We start from the raw sequence: 20,257 nt of genomic DNA, 5'->3' as shown, positions 1-20,257 counted from the left end.
AATAAATCCCTTGTCTAACAACTCTTGCAATTGAGTAGACAATTCTTGAAGCTCTAGGGGTGCAAGTCTGTACGGTGCACGAGCCACCGGTGCTGCTCCTGGCACTAAGTCTATCTGAAACTCAATTTTTCGGTGCAGTGGGAGACCAGGTAATTCCTCCGGAAAAACTTCAAGAAATTCCTTAACTATGGGAACGTCTTCGGGTCTCCTTTCTTTTGGTACAATTTGACTTACATGAGCCAAGAACGCGATACATCCCTTTCTCACATACTTCTGGACTTTCAAGCAGTTAATGAGATGTAATTGCGAACCATTCTTTTCACCATAAATCATCATAGGTTCACCGTCAGCAATAGGAATACGAATAGCCTTTAGGTCACAGACCACCTCGGCTTTGTTATCAGCTAACCAGTCCATTCCAACCACGAGGTCAAAACTTCCCAGTTTAATAGGTATCACATCAATGCTAAAAGGCTTACTTTCTAACATCAAAGTACAATCACGATAAATCTTATCAGCTCTCATCAAGTTACCATTTCCTAGTTCTATGGAATACACGTTATCTAAGGAAGATACAGGTTTCTTAACATTGTGACAAATATCCTTAGATATAAAACTTCGATCGGCGCCATTGTCAAACAAAATGTAAATATTAAGATAGCTGGGTGAAAAAAAACGTACCTTTAACTGAGTTAATGCCACTGCATGTCCCACCGGGGTGATGGGTGGTTGCAGTTCCCTGAGGGGATCCAACTTTCCTCTTTCTCGGGCAGTCCTTCGCGTAATGGCCTGTTTCGCCACACGTAAAGCACCTATTTTTATTGACGTTAACCTTACAATCTAGGGCCAGGTGACCCTTCTTTTGACACTTGATGCAAACCAGCATTTTGCATCCCCTATGGTGGTGCTTTCCACATTTTCCGCACAATGGTAGTTTTCCCTTGTAATTCGTGATGGATGAAGATCCTTTCTCGAAGTTATGGGGCATCTCTTGCTTCTCACCTTGGCTCTGTGACTTCCAACATAATTCTCACATTGTTTCCTTTTCCCATTAACTTCATTTCCTGTAACAGGCATCTATTTTCCTCCCAACCGGCTAACTTGCTTCATCCTGTTAATCGCCATGTTGATTACTCCGAGTATTGTCTTTGGTTGATGGGAAAGGACAAAACCAAACACTTCCATCGGCAATACCGACATGTACCTCTTGATTGCTCTTTCCGCTGATGGAACCAAATGTGGGCAAAGCAATGATAGCTCCCGAAATCTGTTAGTGTAACTAGCAATGTCAGTTCCAATGACCCTTAAGTTCAGAAGTTCATTTTCCCACCTTATCCGCTCTCGTCTGGGACAGTATTTCTCAATCGTGCAATCAAAACCTGCAGCTATAAGAGCTTCCGTCACACGTTGGTTAACGAGTTCTTCAACTTGAGCCTCGAGCATTTCTGAAGTAAACATGGTCTCTTTCTACACAAATGATACATCGAAGTAAGATCAATGAAAAACAGAGTTATTAAAAATATACTAGCAACGAGTGTTGAAGACTAGTAAATAATAGTACGAAAAGATTCGTTAGTAATGAGAAGTAGTGATAGTAGTGATAGTAGTGTTAGTAGTGACACTAGTGGTAGTAGTAGTGGTACTAGTGTTATGTAGTGATAGTAGTGGTAGTAGCACTAAGTAGTAACATTCATGGCAATAGTAGTAGTATAACATATCACAAGTATTATGATCATACAAAGTTACTAAATATAGAATATTACCGCATGCAATAAAAGATAATGGTTATTAATAGCATAATCCACCATTATTATAAATAAAATCCGAAAGTGATAAACTAAATTCCAAAGTAGTAAACCAAACAATAAACATAATGTACTAGTAGCCCGGTTTATAACACCCGGTAAGTCTTATATAATCAAATAAAGAAAGTATGGTGGATGAAAAAGGAAAGAAGCTCATGGTCAACGACCCTTCACTTCCTCTTCTGTTGGGTACGGGAGGCAGGTCCATCATTCCTCAGCCTATTACGTTCCGCCTCCAACGCAGCAACCCTGGCAGTCAAGGCTGCTATCAATCCCACCATTTCAACGAACCTCGCTTCAGCCTAGTACGTATAAGTATTTATACATGTGACCCTTTCGTCTAACCTATCAAGATCATAGGGGTGCGGATATGTCCTAGCAATATCGCTCAAAGCGTTAACACGATCAACAATATCCCTGTTACGGTTAGTATGAACCAAATCCAATGCATAAAGTTTCACGGGATGGTTAGGTATCTGATGCGGAGCAGGTGCTGGTGCTGGGGCAGGAGCATTCACCTCAGCCACACTGGAGTCGTTGCCACTGTTTCCTGAATCCTGTGACATCTAACTCATAGTACAAAAACACATACGAAACAGATTAGTCAAGTAAATAACGTTAGTCACAAAGTACTCATGTAATGACTAAGTCTCGGTCGTAGTCTAGACTCATCAAGGTGTCTTAATGAACAAATCAGACACACTAATGCAAGTCCTAGTTTCCCTACGAACCGTTAGCTCTGATACCAACTATAACACCCCGCCAAATTACCATCTGACGGCGTGTTAATCCAGGTCCCACAGTTAACAGTTACGCCCTCTATATGAGACGTTTACAACAATCGCATTTAATTTTATTTAAAAATTAACTTTCAAAAGCACAAGTCAATAATCCCAAAACAGAAACACTATTGTGATTGTAACCACAAGCCAACAGTATTTAGACAGTATAAAAGTTTAAATGCGAAAGTAAATAATATTCTTTAAAATCATATGTTGACTCCACGGCCAGTCATGCAGCAAACACAGCGGAAGCATACCTCTTAAGGACCTGAGAATAACAACATGCAAAAACAGGTCAACAAATAATGTTGGTGAATCTACAGGTTTAAAAGTATAACAGTATCTGAAAAGCAGTTATCAGAAAAATAGTTTAATTTCCTTGACCACGAGATTTTACAAGTACAACACAAAGTCGCAAAACGTTTGCATAATATGAGCACCTGAATACTAGCAATGACCCGAGTATAGAAGCCACTATACCCGCCTTTACCTCCTAAAATGTTATACACTTGTTCAAATGTATTTAATGTTCAAAGTAAATGTGCCACGGTTAATATTGTTTGGGCGAGGTTGTCAACCTAATAGATCCGTCCATCTAAATTGTGCTTACATCGATGGTATTAAAAGTATTCAAGCTAGAGGCTTTTTGAACAAACTCAATATGCATATATAGTACTCATGTCAATACAAAAGCATTTGAAAATGTAAGTATAACAGCGTGTATTCTCATCCCTGAAAACATGTAAAAAGCGGGATTGTAGACTCACCTTTGAATAAAGCTCGGATTGAAAAGTGAACAATTAACTTGTACGGTTTATAGCCGAGTAATGCAACCTAAGTATACGTATTTAGGTTGGTCAATATATGTATCTTAAACAAGTGTGTTTTCATAATGTATGTTGTCTTATTGCTCGACTCGACGCGTTTCAAAGTAAAAGTCACTATATCATGCAAGTCAAACAAAGTCAACCGAAGTCAAACTGAAAGTCAAACTTGGTCAATGTGGTCAACTAAAGTCAACATCAGTAGGTTCATGTCAAATATTGGTCAACATGTCAAACCTAAGTCAAACAATACGTTTTAGGTCATGAATGATCATTTTCACAATTTTAGTTTATCGTTATGCACAAAGTTCATGAACACGTAGTATACTTAGCATATTATCTCATAGTACATAATTCATGCAAACATGGTAAACTCCAGATCATAAATATACTTAAAATTGATTCCAAAAACTCTATCCAGGGACTCATACGACAATTAAAAGTCAGGAATCAGAAGGGATACATTTGGGGTTTGCCAAGTCAGTTTCTGACCGCGCACTGATCTCATTTTGGCTATAACCAGAGTTAGGAACATGAAATTGATACAAGACCAGTGGCCATAGTTCAAAGACAAATAAAAGTAACACATATAAAAAATATAGTAACTTTTGTTTAGCCAATTTGTACAGTTTATTCGTTCAAGTTGAACATTCAGTTTTCAGCTCAAATCAGAATTTACATAAAGTATGGCTCTATTGTGCCTAATACATAAGGTTTCAGAGATTGACATAAACTAAAAATAAGTCACATATCATGTTAAGCTTCATTTTACAGAAGCATACATGCTCATGCCATACACACAGTCCACAGAGTACAAAACCGTAAGCAATTTGCAGATTCGATTCTCATTTAGTTAGTCACATTCGTACGCGATTATCCGAAGATATAGATACAATTAGCCTATGATATCCACATGGAAATGAATTACTTTTTGTCTAATTTTCAAATATGCAAGGCTTTAATCACAGAAGTTAACACATTTTATCATACAAGGTTATTTTCATGCAAGTGCTGTATAAAACTACTTTTACACTAATTCAAGAATATCTCGGGCTATACATAAGCAAATGACATGATATCCTAGTCTAAATTGAGTGTTTTTAAATTATCTTTCTAGTGGTATAAGTTTCACATGCCAATTCGTTGTCTAACAATTTGAGATTTCTGATCAAGTAACAAAAACACAACGATAATTCAAATTGACATAACTTAATCATACGGAAACGAAATCAAGTGAATCCAAAGCCTAAAATCAATAGTTTTTCGCAAGGAATCTGATTATAACATAATAATTAACATTTGAAAAACTTAATTTTTCTAATCAATCAAAAACAAATTCGTTTTTAAACCCTAGCGCATCAAACAATCAAAATAACGATAACGATTAACACGTACGCGTATAGACTTGAGCAATTGACAACATAACTATGAAACTCTCATAAAAATCAGATTTTAAGAATTAGGGTTCATGTAATTTTACCTTAGGTCGCTAAAAGAAATATACCAACGCGTAGAGGAGATCGAGAATTTTAACTTTCGTGTTCAAGGCTTGCTCTAAAAATTGAAAATTGATGGTGGTAGTGGTGATGGTGATCGACGGTAGCAAGGGAGAGGGAGGGAGCCAAAAATTTGACTAAAAAAATATGGGGAAGGGTTTCTATTATTTGCTTGTTAAATATAATTAGTTAGGGCCTAACTTTAAACACCACACTAGTGCAAATAAGCCCAAAATAGAAAAATAAGGGGGAATGGGGGAGGGGTTGGCCGAATGGCCCAAGTGGTGGGTGTGTGTGTGTGTGTGGGGGGGGGGGGGGGGTTCCGGGCTCTCGTTTTGCAATTTCGTGTAATCGTGGTCCGTTTTAAGTGTCGTTTAGTCGTACCGAAGGCCCGAAACGCTAACCCGATCGTTAAACGAAACCAATCGATTAATTTATTAAAAACCCAATAAATTAAATATTTTAAAATTTTAATAATTAATAAAATTAATTATTAAAATAAACCCGAGCGTTTCGTTGCTCAAAAAGCTATTATCAAAAATTGTATCGTTTTTCATTAGCCGAAATATTTATTTGAATTAACATCAACCCATATTAATTATTGTAACCCTCCGAAGATCAAGTATGCATTTATTACACAAAAACACATAAAAGTTAAATAATCGCCGTTAAATAAACTAACGGAATGTTAACGGAAGTAACAGAAAAATCAGGGTTGTTACAAAAAGTATTCCAGTATTGCTGAAAATACAATGCTACATACTAAAATTACAGTTGTTGAATAACAGAAAACATAATGCTAAACAACTGATGGATAGATACCTTTGTGAAACCCTTATGATATAGATGTGATACAATGTTACTTTAATACTAAAGTTTATGTTTAACCTAAACACGTGAACCTTTGGTACTAAAAACACGAAAAACCCTAATTTTAGAAAATACCATGCAGATAAATTACATTGTTAAATAGAATATGTATTATAAAAGTATATAAGACAGCATTTTCGTTAAACACTCAAGTGTATCGCAATTTTAAGCAAACAGAACCAAAATAACCGTTTTTTGCACTTCGATTGCAAAGTATCGATTGCAGTTACTAAGGATGTAGATAAAGATTACATAAACCATATAATGCAAGTAAATAATGAAGTTTCGATGTTCTTTCACAGAGGAATGAATAGTTCCAATCGATAAGTGTCTTTATTACATGATTTTTGTTCAAATTTACAGCATAGATATATGATATATGACAAAAATATAAATCCAAGAACAGCATCAAGAATACTCACCAGCGATTAAGAATTAATGAGGTCTGGAATTTCGAAGTATTAGGATCGTCGTCGTCTAGTAGATTAGGGTATAATTTTTGGAAGCCAGTGTTTTAATTAGAAAGATATTGATAATGTTGTAATTTATAATAATCTAATCTTATACTATATAATATATAATATAATATAATGTATGCTTTTAAAGATATATATATACATATACATTTACATGCATATACATATACATATACATATACATATACATATACATATACATATACATATACATATACATATACATATACATATACATATACATATACATATACATATACGATATAACAACAATTTGTTTGATAAGTACACTAGAAGTTACTAAACTACCCTTAATGATGTGTTACACAATTTCTGGAAAGTAAAAAAAAATTTGGTTCATATATCAATATTTTTTTTAACGCAATTTTTTTGACATCAGTAGATCATTTATTACAACGACCCTCATCATTTGCACGTAACACACATGTTCGGGCAGAAACCTGAACCCGATCGGCAGTACTCGGGAACACATCAATTCGGGCAGTGGTCTGGGTAGAGGTCCGGGTAGAGGTTCGTGAACGAATCCGGTAAAACCTCCCTATAGGGTCAATATATACCACCATTATTGATGTTCAATTGGTTTAAAGAAAATCATGTCATCCTTAAGGATCGAACCATGAACTCTCCCTATCCCATGACACAAAGTACATGGGGTGAACCGTTGGACTATACCCACAAGTTCGGTTCTTGTATCAATTTGATGACTTCTTTTCGGTTTGCAATATTTTGATTAACAAGATCAGTGATCCATCAGAGTTTGAGTTGATCGAGTTCCCCATCAATTTTATTGCTATTACAAAAGCATTATACTTGCAGATTGGACACCCTGTTCAAGCTCATCAATCGATAGTGCCTAATGCTTTGTTAGTTAAATACACTAAAGTACAAAAAGCATATATTATACTTGTGGCATGGTCCAACGGTTGGTGGCCGGCCTGCCTCCTTTGGGGGAGGTCAGGAGTTCGACCCCCGTTGGCTATATAGTAACCCATAATTTCATCCCTACCATGAAGTTCCACCCATGGCACCTTTCCCACATCGCGTTTGAGGAAAAAGGGGAGGGGTTTTACCGTCCATGCCCCATATGGGATTAGTACATGTTTCATCCTGGGCACGCAGTTAGGAGGCGCGGGTATAACTGTGTAGGGGTTTTACCGTCCATGCTCCGTATGGGATTAATGGTCGGGGTTATTACATGGGCTCAAACAATTGAATATATAACTGTGTTTGAGATGAAGGTGATCATGGTGACGTAGATGACGAGTCGGATGTTTCAAAGGATGATGCAACGAGTGGTGATATGCTTATATTCGGCTCTCTGAATTGGTATCTTGGTTGATATAGGTGTAGGTGATTAAGCGACTTCAGCACGGGTGTGTAGAACGGCCGAGAGTTTTAATTTAAAGTAGAATTTGTCTACATCATCGAATGAAGATATAATCTTCTCGTTGATGATCATACTAGTAATCATCCTATCTTGTGCTAATGTTCCCGGTTCAGTTTTACCATCTCCTGATAATAATGTTCCTGTTGGTGCCAACGTACCATTGACTTCAAAGACAGTGTGAAGGTACCCAAGCATGCATGTTTATTCTTCGAAACAAAGCAATCCACGGTTTCTTCTGGTTATATATCTTCAAAAAGTATTTCTTTGGCTGATCAAGGAATTTTTCCCAACCTACAAGTAGTGACAAATCATCAAGTGTTTTGATATATTTTTTTCCTAATCAGAATGGTAAAGGGGTTCACATATTTAGATAAGATTGATGGGATCACGAATAGCCCGGTCAAATTAAAGAAATCGAAAACGCGGATCCAAAATCGATTGAGTTGGAGTTTTCGGTGATTTTCATTGGTATTTTGTATGTGCTTGGTTAGATTGCTTTATTGTTTCTATTTTCCTGTTTTATTGGTATTGTTCATTTAGATTTGGTCTTCTATGGATAGTGATGTTCATAGTGGCTCGGTTAGAGTTTGCTAGGTTTAATCTTCAATCCGTTGAGGTATAACAAGTTTACTTTTTGCGAGTTGTTCTTGTAATATTTTATTGTATTTGTTCATAGGGTCCATCATTTATCTATGAATGTTCAAAATTTTAATATTAATCGTTAATTTTGCCAACAAACAAGAAAAATTATACACAACAAACTGAAGACTTATACTTAATAATTTAATATATATGTCAAGAAAAAATAATGTTTATTAAACAATTAAACAATACTATATACTATACGTTTTTTTTTAAGTCATACTACTATACGTTTACTACTCCTATAAATGTGGAATTAACAAACATTCCTATATAATTAACTTATAAAACCGATCCATTCACCGAATCAACCGCTCTTAACTACCCCACGACCTAATAGAAAAGTTTGAAACCAAAATTCTTTCCCACCAAACCCAAAATTAACGAATTTTTTGAATATGAAATTCATTCCCACCAAACCTACATTTGATATTATGTTGTTTTTCACCCTCATTTTACTCGGTTTTCAGATTGAGATCAGGAAGAACACTCCAATTTCACTCTACAAGGTACTGTTATATTTTCATCATGTATAATCAATAATCGATAAACATCAATATTTTAACCATAATTGTAGTTGATACTTTGATGTTTACATGCTCGATTCGTAAACCTCTGATTAATCATTCAATTTAAAACATAGTCTGTGCTTTGATTGATTATTTGTCTTAAAATTTTAACCATATTTGTAGTTGAAACTGTCATGTTTACAAACTCTAGTCGTAATCCTCTGTTGGTTAATTATTCAAAGTAAATCATAGTTTGTGCTTGGATTGATTAATTGGCTAAAATTAATTTTTATTTTTACCATATTTGTAGTTGATACTGTCATGTTCACATACTCGAGTCATAATCCTCTGTTGTTTAATGATTCAACTTAAAACATAGTTTGTGCTTAGATTGATTATCTAGCTTAAACTAATTTTTATTTTACCTATATTTGTAGTTGATACTGTCATGTTCACATAACCGAGTCATAATCCACTGTTCCTTAATCATTAAAATTAAAACATAGTTTTTGCTTAGATTGATTATTTGGCTTAAACTAATTTTTTTTTTTTTACTATATTTGTAGTTGATACTGTCATGTTCACATATACTCGAGTCATAATCCTCTGTTCCTCAATCATTAAAATTAAAACATATTTTATTCGTACTTAATCTATTTTTAGGGCTTGATTACAAAGAAGTCCAGTAATGGAACAACCGAAAAAGTCATCTAAAGTGCCTAAGCAAAACTTTACTGCACATGAGTATGAACAAGTAAAAAAAAGGACTATGGAGGAAAACAAGAGAAAGTTTGAAGCTTTAGGTTTGAAGCGTGCCCTTGAGTCTGTGACGGGTAAGCTTGGTAAAAAAAAAAAGTAATAACAAATCAATCCTTCCATCTGATGAAGATGCAGAGTATAATCCTGCTAATGACTTTGACGGTGAAGGTGAGGAAACTGAAGAACAATCACAAGCTACCTGTAACAGACTCGTCCCACATCGGTGGGAGAGGAAAACAAAGCACTCCTTATAAGGGTGTGGATACCTCTTCTGGTATGACGCGTTTTGAGGGTGTTTACCCGAGAAGCAAATCCGTGAGGTAGAAGTGCGATCCGGGGTTGTACTCGTGCGCGGGTAGCCCGTCGGTGATTGGCTTGTGTCCAAAGCGGACAATATCATACTACGGACTGATGGTGATGTTACTTATGGTATCAGAGCTGGAGCCCGCATCGATTTGCACTGCGGGGACACTGAGAGTTGTAACAGACTCGTCCCACATCGGTGGGAGAGGAAAACAAAGCACTCCTTATAAGGGTGTGGATACCTCTTCTGGTATGACGCGTTTTGAGGGTGTTTACCCGAGAAGCAAATCCGTGAGGTAGAAGTGCGATCCGGGGTTGTACTCGTGCGCGGGTAGCCCGTCGGTGATCGGCTTGTGTCCAAAGCGGACAATATCATACTACGGGCTGATGGTGATGTTACTCTACCAAAGTTAAAAAGCCTAAAAAGGTAAACTTAATGAACTATGATTATATAATTTCCTTATAGGTATTTTAACTACATTTCACTTTGTCTACAGAAAACAGCTGCAACCAAATCTGCACCTGCAACAGCAACCGAACATACAACTACACCTGTAACCATAGTCGCAACAAAACCTTCCACCAAACCTCCAACCAAACCTGCAGCCACATCTGCAACCAACCGTGCAACGTTCATTAAACCATTGACCATTAACCGAACGATTAATTTAGCACAGAAACGCCAATCTGCTCATTCACCATCATCCCCTATTAGGAATACAAGATCTAAGTTGAACAGCTTGCCATTGACGGACAAAGATATTGCAGTCACGAGTAAGGAAAAAGAGTCTATTCAAAGGGCTGATCAAAATGAAACACAACAGAGCAAATCAACAACAAAAGTCATGACCGATGGGTTAATTTTTAATTATTTTTTATAAAAAAGATAGCCTTAGGTATATTATTTTTGATATTAAATGACTATTATGACTATGGCTATGACTATTTACTTAACATTTTCATAACCGATTTTAATTGCAATTACAGAAACAAGCATGAATGAAGAACAAACTAAAACCGGCAATGACTTATTCAATGGAAATGAACGTGAAGTGCATGAAGAAAATGCAGAAACTGATTATGAAGACAGTTTATTTGCTATAATCACATGAATCTTTCATTTGTTTTCTAATACTTATATTCTTACTTTTATTATGACTGTTCTAATACTTAAATCATTTTTGATATTTAACAAGATTGAAGGTACGCGCTACGAATATTATTGATAAAAATTAGACAAATATAAGGGTTGGCAAAAAATTAAACAGTTCAAAATTAACCTTCAGAGGTTATAGTCATTCATTAGAAGTGGCATATACATCGGAAATCGTTTACCACAATTTACATCATCAATCACCTAAGTACATAAAAAATTTAAATTGCAATTGTATCTCTTCTGAAACATAATCAACATAAAGTCAAATTACAACACCCCAATCTCCATCATCTTTTACTTATAAAAAATGCCAAATTAGATCATGATACAACACATGTCAGATCGATAGCTATTATGTTATTGTCTCCGAACTGAATGTCCTCATTCCTGCTTTTTCTTTGTTGTTGCGTCCCCAATTCTAGGAATGTAATAGCTTTACCAAAATATATCAAGCTTTCAAAATTGGTTATAGATGACCCTAGCCAAATGTTGTATACGTTGAGCCTCACGGCTGAAGATGACAACTGTTTAGCTGGTTCAAATCCAATGCCCTTGTTTACTCCACTCACAACTAAACACCTAAAAGCACCTTAAATATCAAATTCGTTGCAATTGATAAATTTATTGCATAAAAATACAATTAAAAAAATAAACTAAACTATATTTGTATATCCATAAAAGTCAATTAAAGTTTTTATACATCCATAAAAACAAAGGGATCGATAAGAATTGAAAATTAGGACTGCCCGAGTACAAAAATATAGAAGACAACCATTTTTCACTCTGACCGCCGCAAACTTGAAACCAAATCCAGCTTCATACGTAGGCTTTAGAATGGCAGGCAACAATTAAAGGCAACATAATCATGCTTAACATAATGACAGTCTATTAATAATAACAGTGGATATAGAAAAAATTTATCTTGTAATTCGGATAAAGAGAATTAAAACAGAAGAGAACTAAACCCAAACATTACCTCAAAACAAAACAGAAGATCAAAGGCCTCGAGAATCGTAGTTGCACCAGCAAATACACGAACTAACAGCAAAAGAACCAAAAGATTGCAGCTTCTATGTATTAACAGTTAACAAACAAATGAGTATTTGTTAACAGTGTAATGGTAAAAAAAAAAAACCTAAAAGTAAAGAAAACTTGAAAAGCTTACCATTCTAGTAAGTTTATCGACTTAAAAGCTGATTACCACTTTGTAGCAACAAAGTCAGCCCATCCCATGTGTAAGGAATTTAATCACAACTGAGTGACCTACCAAAATGAAAGAAAGTTGCATGACCCTGGTGCGTCGATATCCCAAGGAACAATAGATGTATTTACTACAACATATAATTTCTTCTTTAATTAGAATCTTTATGCCAATGAAAATTGTCACCAACAAATTGGCACATTGTACTGCAGCTTTGACGATAGAAAAGCTGAAACCATTCCATTTGCGTTAACTTCCTAGATGCAAGACGATTGCTTCCTTGATGCAAATATTATAGGGTAATTTAAATAGCAAAAATAAACAATGAATATCCTTGAACTCAAACTCATTTGATTAGTTACAAAATGTGTTCAATACTGACCCTCAATTCAGCCTACAAAATACATAAGATATCTCAAAGTATAAAAAAGATGGAAATATGTATTCTAACCTTTTTATTTTTCTCACCTAAACATGTGTAATAGAAGGTAGATCTGTAATAGAAGATTATGCCTGGTATGTAGTTCCTCTAAATACAATCACCGATTCTATTAAACAATACACTAACTATTGCTGCAAATAACAACACCTAATTAAGTTACAAAATAGAATTAAGTATTTATCCAAACCATACAGAAACCACTTAGAATAAGAAAATCGGGAACAAACATACAGAAACCCATCTGAAAATAATAAAGAGAAAAAAATAAAATTGATGAAGCCGTTCATTTTTCACATAAAGTGTAATGACAATTCATAAAACCTCATAAAAGGTTTTTTTAGGAAATACTTTTTTGTTGTAGCCATAAATATATTTTCAAGTTTTTGATAAAGTTTAGCAAAGGTGAGTATTTTTGCACTGACCATATTCTGCCCATTTTGACCCCTTACTAACCCCACCCCATTCTGACTCAAATTACCAAAAGTACGTATTAATCTCACCTTAATAAGTTCCACCGGATGATATTAAACGATAATCTTAAAAAAAGTAATCGCCTTGGACATATGGGAAAACAGGTTTAACGTGTATTAGATACACTAAACAAACTACATTAGACAAATAAGCAACTTATAACATCAGTACATATGCAGCAGGTAAATATTAAACCATTAATACATAAGTAAAGATCATTGTTTTGGTAAGATGAATTTTTGTTTTTTTCTTTTTTTTTTTTGTAAACGGTATCAAATTTTGGACAAAGTAGGAGCCCTAATTTTTTCTACAACAGGTCATCCAAGTCAATATTTGGATCAGATTACATGGATTTGATCAAAATAGACAAATCAAACCCTAAATAACTTGTTTTTTAAAATTCAATTTGACAGATCATTATTTGAGCGATAAAGAAATTATCATCAATGTGGTATAATAACAAAAGCTAAAACCTATTAAAAACCGATAATACTACCTGAAACTTTTGAGTTACAATCTGCAGCACCCCACGCACTCGAAGCAAAAGGCACACGTTGATGACAAGTGCACGACTCAGGAAGAGCAACAGAAGACATAGTAGTGCCGGCAGTTGCAGTAGCCACGTGGCAGCTGTGGTGCAGCAAATAGAAACAGTAACAACAGTTGTGGTTCAAGGGTTGACATATTCGAAGACCACCTATAAAAATAACTAACAAAAATGTGTTACCTTTTTCCAAAACCAGCTCTTTCTATCTGCTTCATGATTCTGCGCAAGTCGTCGTAATGTCTAAATATTAATTTAAAATATGTCACATTATATTATGTGACACAAATGTATGCACAAAGTAACAAAGCACCAAATACTAAGAGCGTAAATCTCCAATGATACCTTTAAGGTTGTTTGGAGTTGCACTTTCTGTGCTGCTTTCTCATTAAAATTCTCTTCAAGTTTCTGAAAATGAATTAAAATTAAAAATTAAGAAATACAAATTGAAGTATGATGAGTATAACAGTTCTCGAGATCAAAGAACTAAATGTGAATACTCGCCCGTTTTCTTCGAGCGGTTCTTTGCTCAGTTTTCAAGGTAAACGGGGTTGATACAGTTGGTGATTGCAACTTGCTTTTGGGTGGCGGTTCTTTCCTCAGTCTTCAACTTTGTAAGCAAACGTGATAATGCTAAAATCTTTTTGAGATAAAGATGGATCATGAAGCATACCCAGATTGCGATTCTATTATGCAACACTATCACAACCACAAAACTTTTGCAATCATCAATGAAAATAGTAAGAAAAATACCTAACCACATTTCTTGCTTCAGTCAAATACCCACCACCATAACTCTAACTCTTTCTTGTGAACTACAAGCGTAGTAATTAAATTCATGGTACAAAAATCAAGTTATTATTAAGGAAAAGGAGTGCAAAAAGGTCAACAATCGACTACAATACCTAAATAAAAGTTAACAAAACAATTAAAAAATAAGAAATTGAAGTTTAAGAATATAGAATGAAACGATCACTTACATTCAGGTGTCGATTAGGAAATCTTAAGCAACAACACCACTAAAGATGACAATTTGACGTGAGCAGCCTGAAAGAGACATTTGAACTATAAATGTTCAACCAATTCAAAGAAACCGAGTAAAAGTAACAGACCTTCAACACAGCAAAGGGCTGAATTTGATGAAACAAATTGAAACCCTAATATTTATGTTAATCGAAAGAGGCAGGAGGAGGAATTGTTTTTTTTCTGAATCGCAGTACAAAGCGAGGTTTGATATTTTTAGGTTTATGTTGAGAATGAGAGAGCTTTTAGGGTTAGTGGGAGAGGAGACAGAGAAAAGGATCAGAGGAGATGGTGAAGATCAGAGGACATGGCTTTTTGTTTACCCTAGCACGCCACGTTTTTTATTTTGTGTGGTGGAGAGTTGCCCAATCGTGAACAGTGAAAGTATGTGAGGGGAGATGTCACGTGGATCAATAGGATTACAAGATTTAGTTCCCTTAATAGAAGATGGGTAATGACTAGTATCATTATGAATATATACTTATACAATTTCATATTATTTTTATTGCAATTACAGAAGCAAATAGGAATGAAGAACAAAATGAAACTGGCAACGACGTCTTCAATAGAGATGAGAATGAACTGCATGCAGAAAATCAAGAAACTGAATATGCAGACGGTATATTTGCTATGGTCACATGAATCTTTCATTTGTTTACTAATACTTAAGTATATTCTAACTTTCATTATGACTATTGTGATACACTAACATATATGTATGACGATAATGAAGATTACCACAGACAATATGACAGGGAAATTGAATACGGTAAATTTTCTCAACTAAGACGAATCTTTCTTTGAATGTATAATTCTTACATTATAACTCATATTATGACATTTGTGATGAAATACCAGAAGATGATGACGAGCTTCAACTTATGGATGAAGATGACAGAGTTGACATCACAGAAACTACAGGAGGTTATCTTTGTCTATCAGGTTGCTTATATGCACTGTTTGATTCATTTAATTGATTGGGATTGTTGGCTGTTTATTTATTTTATTACGCAGAAACGAGCGAAAAGATCAGACCAAAAAGAGGCCCAACAAAAATGATAAAAACTTGGGGAAAAGAAGACAGAATTCGAATCATTGTTTTGTTTAATAATTTTGGGCAACCAGTTAGTAAAACTACTAGTGAACTCACCCATTTCTTGGGAACCATGGCCAGGAGTAGCGTTTATTACCTAATCTATAGGAGATGGAGTAAACTAAGTTCTGATAAAAAGAAACATGTTGCTAAAAGGAATTCATTGCTTAACGTAGTAAAGGTACATATTCAGAATTCTGTATTTGTACTACGAGTGCACTTAATTGATCAAGTTACATGTTATTATTGTAGTCGAAATTCGATGTTCCTGCTATTACTGAAGGGTGGATCTTGAGATCATTAGGGAGGAAGGTAAAGAATTGGAAGTCAAGATTAAAAAAGCAATACTATGATCCAACTTTATCACTCCAAGAACAGTATAATTCTAGGTGTTCACAAGTCCAAGAAGATCATTGTCAAAAACTTGTAAGGTACTGGAATAGAAGACGCAACAAGGTATGTAATTATTATCCTGCCACATCTTATATATTAGTTATATCAATGTATTGTCGTTTATGAGACATCACTTTCCTACCTCAGTAAGTTAGTGAAAAAAACAAATCGAATCGGGCGAAGAAGAAGCTGATGCAAGTCACTGGAAAAAAGAGTTATGCACGTGTTCGAGAAGAGTTGAAGGTAATTAATTAAAGGGGAAAAAGTTATTTTATGATAATATGTGGATATCATTTATTGTTAAACCAATTTTAATTTAATTGAAACAGGAAAAAAATAATGGTCAAGAACCAAGCCATTTTGAAATGTTTGAAAAGTGTTTCTCTAATAACGGCAATACAAATTGCTTGGAAGCTCAAGATGCCATTGTAAGTAATATTGTTACTAGTGTCAATTTTTTGACAGAATGATTTTGCTCATGTGTAATATTTCTGCTACGCTGATCAAACTGTTTTAACATGTGGATTCTGACTTACGATGTTTATTATGCTTGATACAGCGTGAAATGAATGAACTTAAAAAGAACATTCCACCTGGTACAAGCGATGAGCCTGGGCCAGATGACATTTTCTCGAAGGTGAAGGGAAACGATAAATATGGAAATGCTGACCTATAAGGCTTAGGTGTCCGGGCTACTGATCTATGGGGTGTAACACCGGCTCGTATTGCTTACATATGAGAGAATCAAATGTTGAAATCAAGGATCGTGGAATTAGAGGCGGAAACAGCACAACTGAATCGGGAAAAGAATCGTTTAAACAGTGATTCAACTATTTCCCCAGTAACCTCACCAGTAGTTGAACCTCCACCTTTACGGGTATGTTTATGCTATAAAAAACTTTGCCTTCTCAATGATAACAAATACTCCGTATAGTTTTAACTCTTATTTGCTGTAAAATGATATTCGGGTTCAGTCTGAAGTATATCTAAGGAGCATTCACAAGCCGTTTGACATAGTAGCAAGAGGATGGGTTTTGAGTTTAGATCCAAAAGAGGTGGTGGGAGGGAAAGGGATTGGTTCAAGATACTGTTCGATTAATCCTCAGGTGGTAATTCAATAAGACGAAGAGCTGGTTAGGCCGTATGGACATATGGACACAATTATTGAAGCTATAGGCACGCCTATTGCATGGCCAAGAAATTATGTCGAGGTATGACCTTCTTAAAGTGTACTTTTGTAATTATAAGTTATATTAACGCGAAGGTTTAAAACTAACATATGAAATATATTTTTTTTGTAGGTAGTACCTCTTGATTAAGAAGATTGCTTCATGATCGATCTACTCGTTCTTAGTATTCATGTGTTTAATTCTTTATGATTATCGCCAAATGTTACTAGACTTTTATATTTGATTTTTTGTAATTATGTTTACTTCCAGATGAAACATATCTGAGATTCTGAGTTTGCTATTAAATAAAAATCAGTTGTTGGATGTCTATTTCATTTATAGAATTTGTTTGTTTTAATTATAATTTTAATATCATGCCCATGATTATTTTATATTTATCATGACCATTATAGCTGAATTCCGCAACCCCAAAAATCGGCTTCACAATTTTACTTTGAGATTTAAGGACCCTTTTAAAAGGTCCTAATATATGTTTTTAGGACCTTTTTAATGGATCCTAATATATGTTTTAGGACCATTTATAATGTAAATAATTATATTATAGGACGCTAAAAAGGGTATCATCATCTTAGTTAGGATATTAGGACCTTCATTAACAGTCCTAACATGTGTTTTTTAGGACCTTTTTGTGTGTTTTAGGACTCTATCGAAAGGTCGCAATATAGTATTTAGGACTCTATTCGTGTGGTCCTTAATTATTTTATAAGACCCTATTTATGGATTTCAAAAAACTTATTTTAGGACCCAATTTGTGTGGTTCTTAATGATATTATAGGACCCTTATTAATGGGTTTCATAAACTTATTAGAACCTTTTTGAAGAATCCTAATATGTTTTTTAGGACCCTTAAATAAAGTCCTTATATGTTTTAAAATATTAGAAGTTACATTATATGACCCTATAATAAGGTCCTAACATGTTCATGGGACCCTTCCTAACGGTCCTTAATGATATTATAGAACCCTTATTCATGGGTTTCATAAACTTTTTTTAGCTATTAGGACCCTTTTTAAAGATCCTCATACGTTTTTTAGGACCCTTAAATAAAGTACTTATATGTTTTGAAATATTAGATGTCGCATTATATGACCCAAGAATAAGGTCCTAATATGTTCATGGGACCTTTCGTAAGGGTTCTTATACATTTTTTAAAACCCTTTTCTAATAAGGTCATAATATGTTGCTAGGACCCTTATTAGTCTATTGGGACGCCACTGTGGGAGGATCAATTCGTTAGTGGTCCTATCAGCTCAAAGGTCCTATTAGAGTACATAATAGGACCTTCACGGTGGTCCTATAAGCCCGTTTTTCTTGTAGTGTGTATTCCAGCTATGCTGGTTCTTCATTGCTGAGTCACTTGATATTCTTGAATTGCTGCGTACACATCCTGTGCTTAATTGAAGAATACTGTCTACCTTGTGTTGGTAGACTAGGCAGCAAACTAAACACTCGACACAACAATATCTGATGTCTATACATAAACAAACTTGTGCTTGCTGCACATAACATTTTAGGGAAAATAAATTACAGTTTTGTCATAATTAAATCCTTAATTATTTTGGGGACTCAACATATCATCACCTATTTATGCATGAAACATTTACATACAAAAGTCACATTTTGCTACATGAACATCCATGTGAAAACAACTTGCATCCTTATTTGACTTGTAGGGAAGTGGAAGCAAACTTTGCTACATATTATCAAATGGTAAGCCACATGTGAATGGCTAGATGTCTTCACCATGCAAAAGATAATTTCATTTTGATGTCTTCACCATGCAAAAGACAATTTCATTTTGATGTCTTCACCATTCAAAAGACAATTTGTATTGTCTACTAAATGCTTGCAAAATTTGGACTATTGTCCAACAATCTCCATCTTGACGAACATTTATCTTTATTCGTCACTGATAATACTATAGCCCAGTATTTTCACCATTGGCCTTCTTATCACCACTGCACACACCGTGAATCACCTCGGTCCTGAACCTGATTTAAATAAAACGGCCAATAATCATGTGCAGCTGATTCCGTCAACTTACTTAGTTGACTCCGGAGAGGAGTCTTGAATCACCTCTCCTAAAGTAGGATTTTCCTTCTCACCATCGTCTAACTTAATCAAACATGTTACATGTCTCCGATCAATTTCCCGTGAGCACACTTTCCAAACCTTCGAGACAGGAGTATATTTTGTACTTGCCACCAGATGTACTTGCCTCCAGACGATATAGACTCTCATACTTCTCTCCCTTCATCCGGACCTTTACGCCATGTGTGATTTTCATAACTCCACCTACGGCCAAATAGCTGTATTGTTAGGACCTCGAAATATATATAGTGTTAATGTGAAACAAGCTTAAAAGATGGTTCCTTAGAAGAGGGCTATATAAGGAACCTTAGTAGTCCTAATTAGATAGCCATTACATTGTAAACTACTTTAAGAAGCTGTGGAATGTAATTTTACCGATTCTCTCTAATACCGAGTCCGTTCTTACCTTACCGAGTCTCACTCAATCCTATCACATCTTCAATTCTCACTATGATCTGACCTATCATTTGGTATCAAAGCATCCAGGGAGTGATATTACATCACTATATCGATCCAGAGATTGAAGATTACAAAATCTGATCACACTCGATTAGATTGAATCACATTCGGTATCATCGAAAGTGATAATCTGACATTCAGATTCTTGTGACAAGTTCAGCGAAGGTTAATTAGGTGTATTAGAAAGTGTTTCGATCATCAGTATAGCTTTACAACAACAATTATGGAGAATCAAGCTGATTTTTAGAGTTCGTGGCTAAAACTCTCTGTTTTGATCAATTCAAGCTTGATTCTGTGTTTAAGTGAAGATCAGAGGATTC

The 20,257-nt window shown here is 35.0% G+C and overlaps 1 protein-coding gene and 3 long non-coding RNA genes across 4 annotated transcripts; 1 reads left to right on the top strand and 3 right to left on the bottom strand.

Annotated features, from left to right (window-relative positions):
* Positions 1-11,134: 11,134 nt before the first annotated feature.
* On the bottom strand, positions 11,135-13,359 carry LOC139877048 (uncharacterized). Its single transcript, XR_011768439.1, has 2 exons — positions 12,196-13,359; positions 11,135-12,100 (listed from the first exon to the last, which is right to left on the bottom strand). It is a non-coding gene; the product is annotated as an uncharacterized lncRNA (long non-coding RNA).
* A 36-nt stretch (positions 13,360-13,395) lies between these two features.
* Positions 13,396-14,099, bottom strand: LOC139876282 (uncharacterized). The gene is made up of 3 exons (XR_011768006.1): positions 14,034-14,099; positions 13,872-13,931; positions 13,396-13,774 (listed from the first exon to the last, which is right to left on the bottom strand). It is a non-coding gene; the product is annotated as an uncharacterized lncRNA (long non-coding RNA).
* Positions 14,100-14,200: 101 nt separating this feature from the next.
* LOC139877867 (uncharacterized) lies at positions 14,201-15,012 on the bottom strand. The gene is made up of 3 exons (XR_011768810.1): positions 14,669-15,012; positions 14,447-14,503; positions 14,201-14,374 (listed from the first exon to the last, which is right to left on the bottom strand). It is a non-coding gene; the product is annotated as an uncharacterized lncRNA (long non-coding RNA).
* Positions 15,013-15,158: 146 nt separating this feature from the next.
* Positions 15,159-16,873, top strand: LOC139874824 (uncharacterized). Its single transcript, XM_071862218.1, has 9 exons — positions 15,159-15,162; positions 15,229-15,330; positions 15,445-15,480; positions 15,570-15,635; positions 15,726-15,985; positions 16,057-16,260; positions 16,381-16,440; positions 16,527-16,625; positions 16,757-16,873. Exons 1-9 carry the CDS (start codon positions 15,159-15,161, stop codon positions 16,871-16,873), a joined length of 948 nt encoding a protein of 315 aa, XP_071718319.1.
* The last annotated feature ends 3,384 nt before the right edge of the window (positions 16,874-20,257 follow it).

The sequence above is a fragment of the Rutidosis leptorrhynchoides genome, chromosome 11 (genome assembly GCF_046630445.1).
Source record: "Rutidosis leptorrhynchoides isolate AG116_Rl617_1_P2 chromosome 11, CSIRO_AGI_Rlap_v1, whole genome shotgun sequence".
Classification (NCBI taxonomy): domain Eukaryota; kingdom Viridiplantae; phylum Streptophyta; class Magnoliopsida; order Asterales; family Asteraceae; genus Rutidosis; species Rutidosis leptorrhynchoides.
Note: the sequence above shows the minus strand (reverse complement) of the source record. Positions and strands in the feature narration are given on the sequence as shown.

Excerpts from the sequence above, each read along its gene's own strand:
- LOC139874824 (XM_071862218.1), top strand. Across the intron at positions 15,986-16,056 it reads CATTGCTTAACGTAGTAAAG|TCGAAATTCGATGTTCCTGC; the intron begins GTACATATTCAG and ends TTATTATTGTAG. Across the intron at positions 16,441-16,526 it reads GTGTTCGAGAAGAGTTGAAG|GAAAAAAATAATGGTCAAGA; the intron begins GTAATTAATTAA and ends TAATTGAAACAG.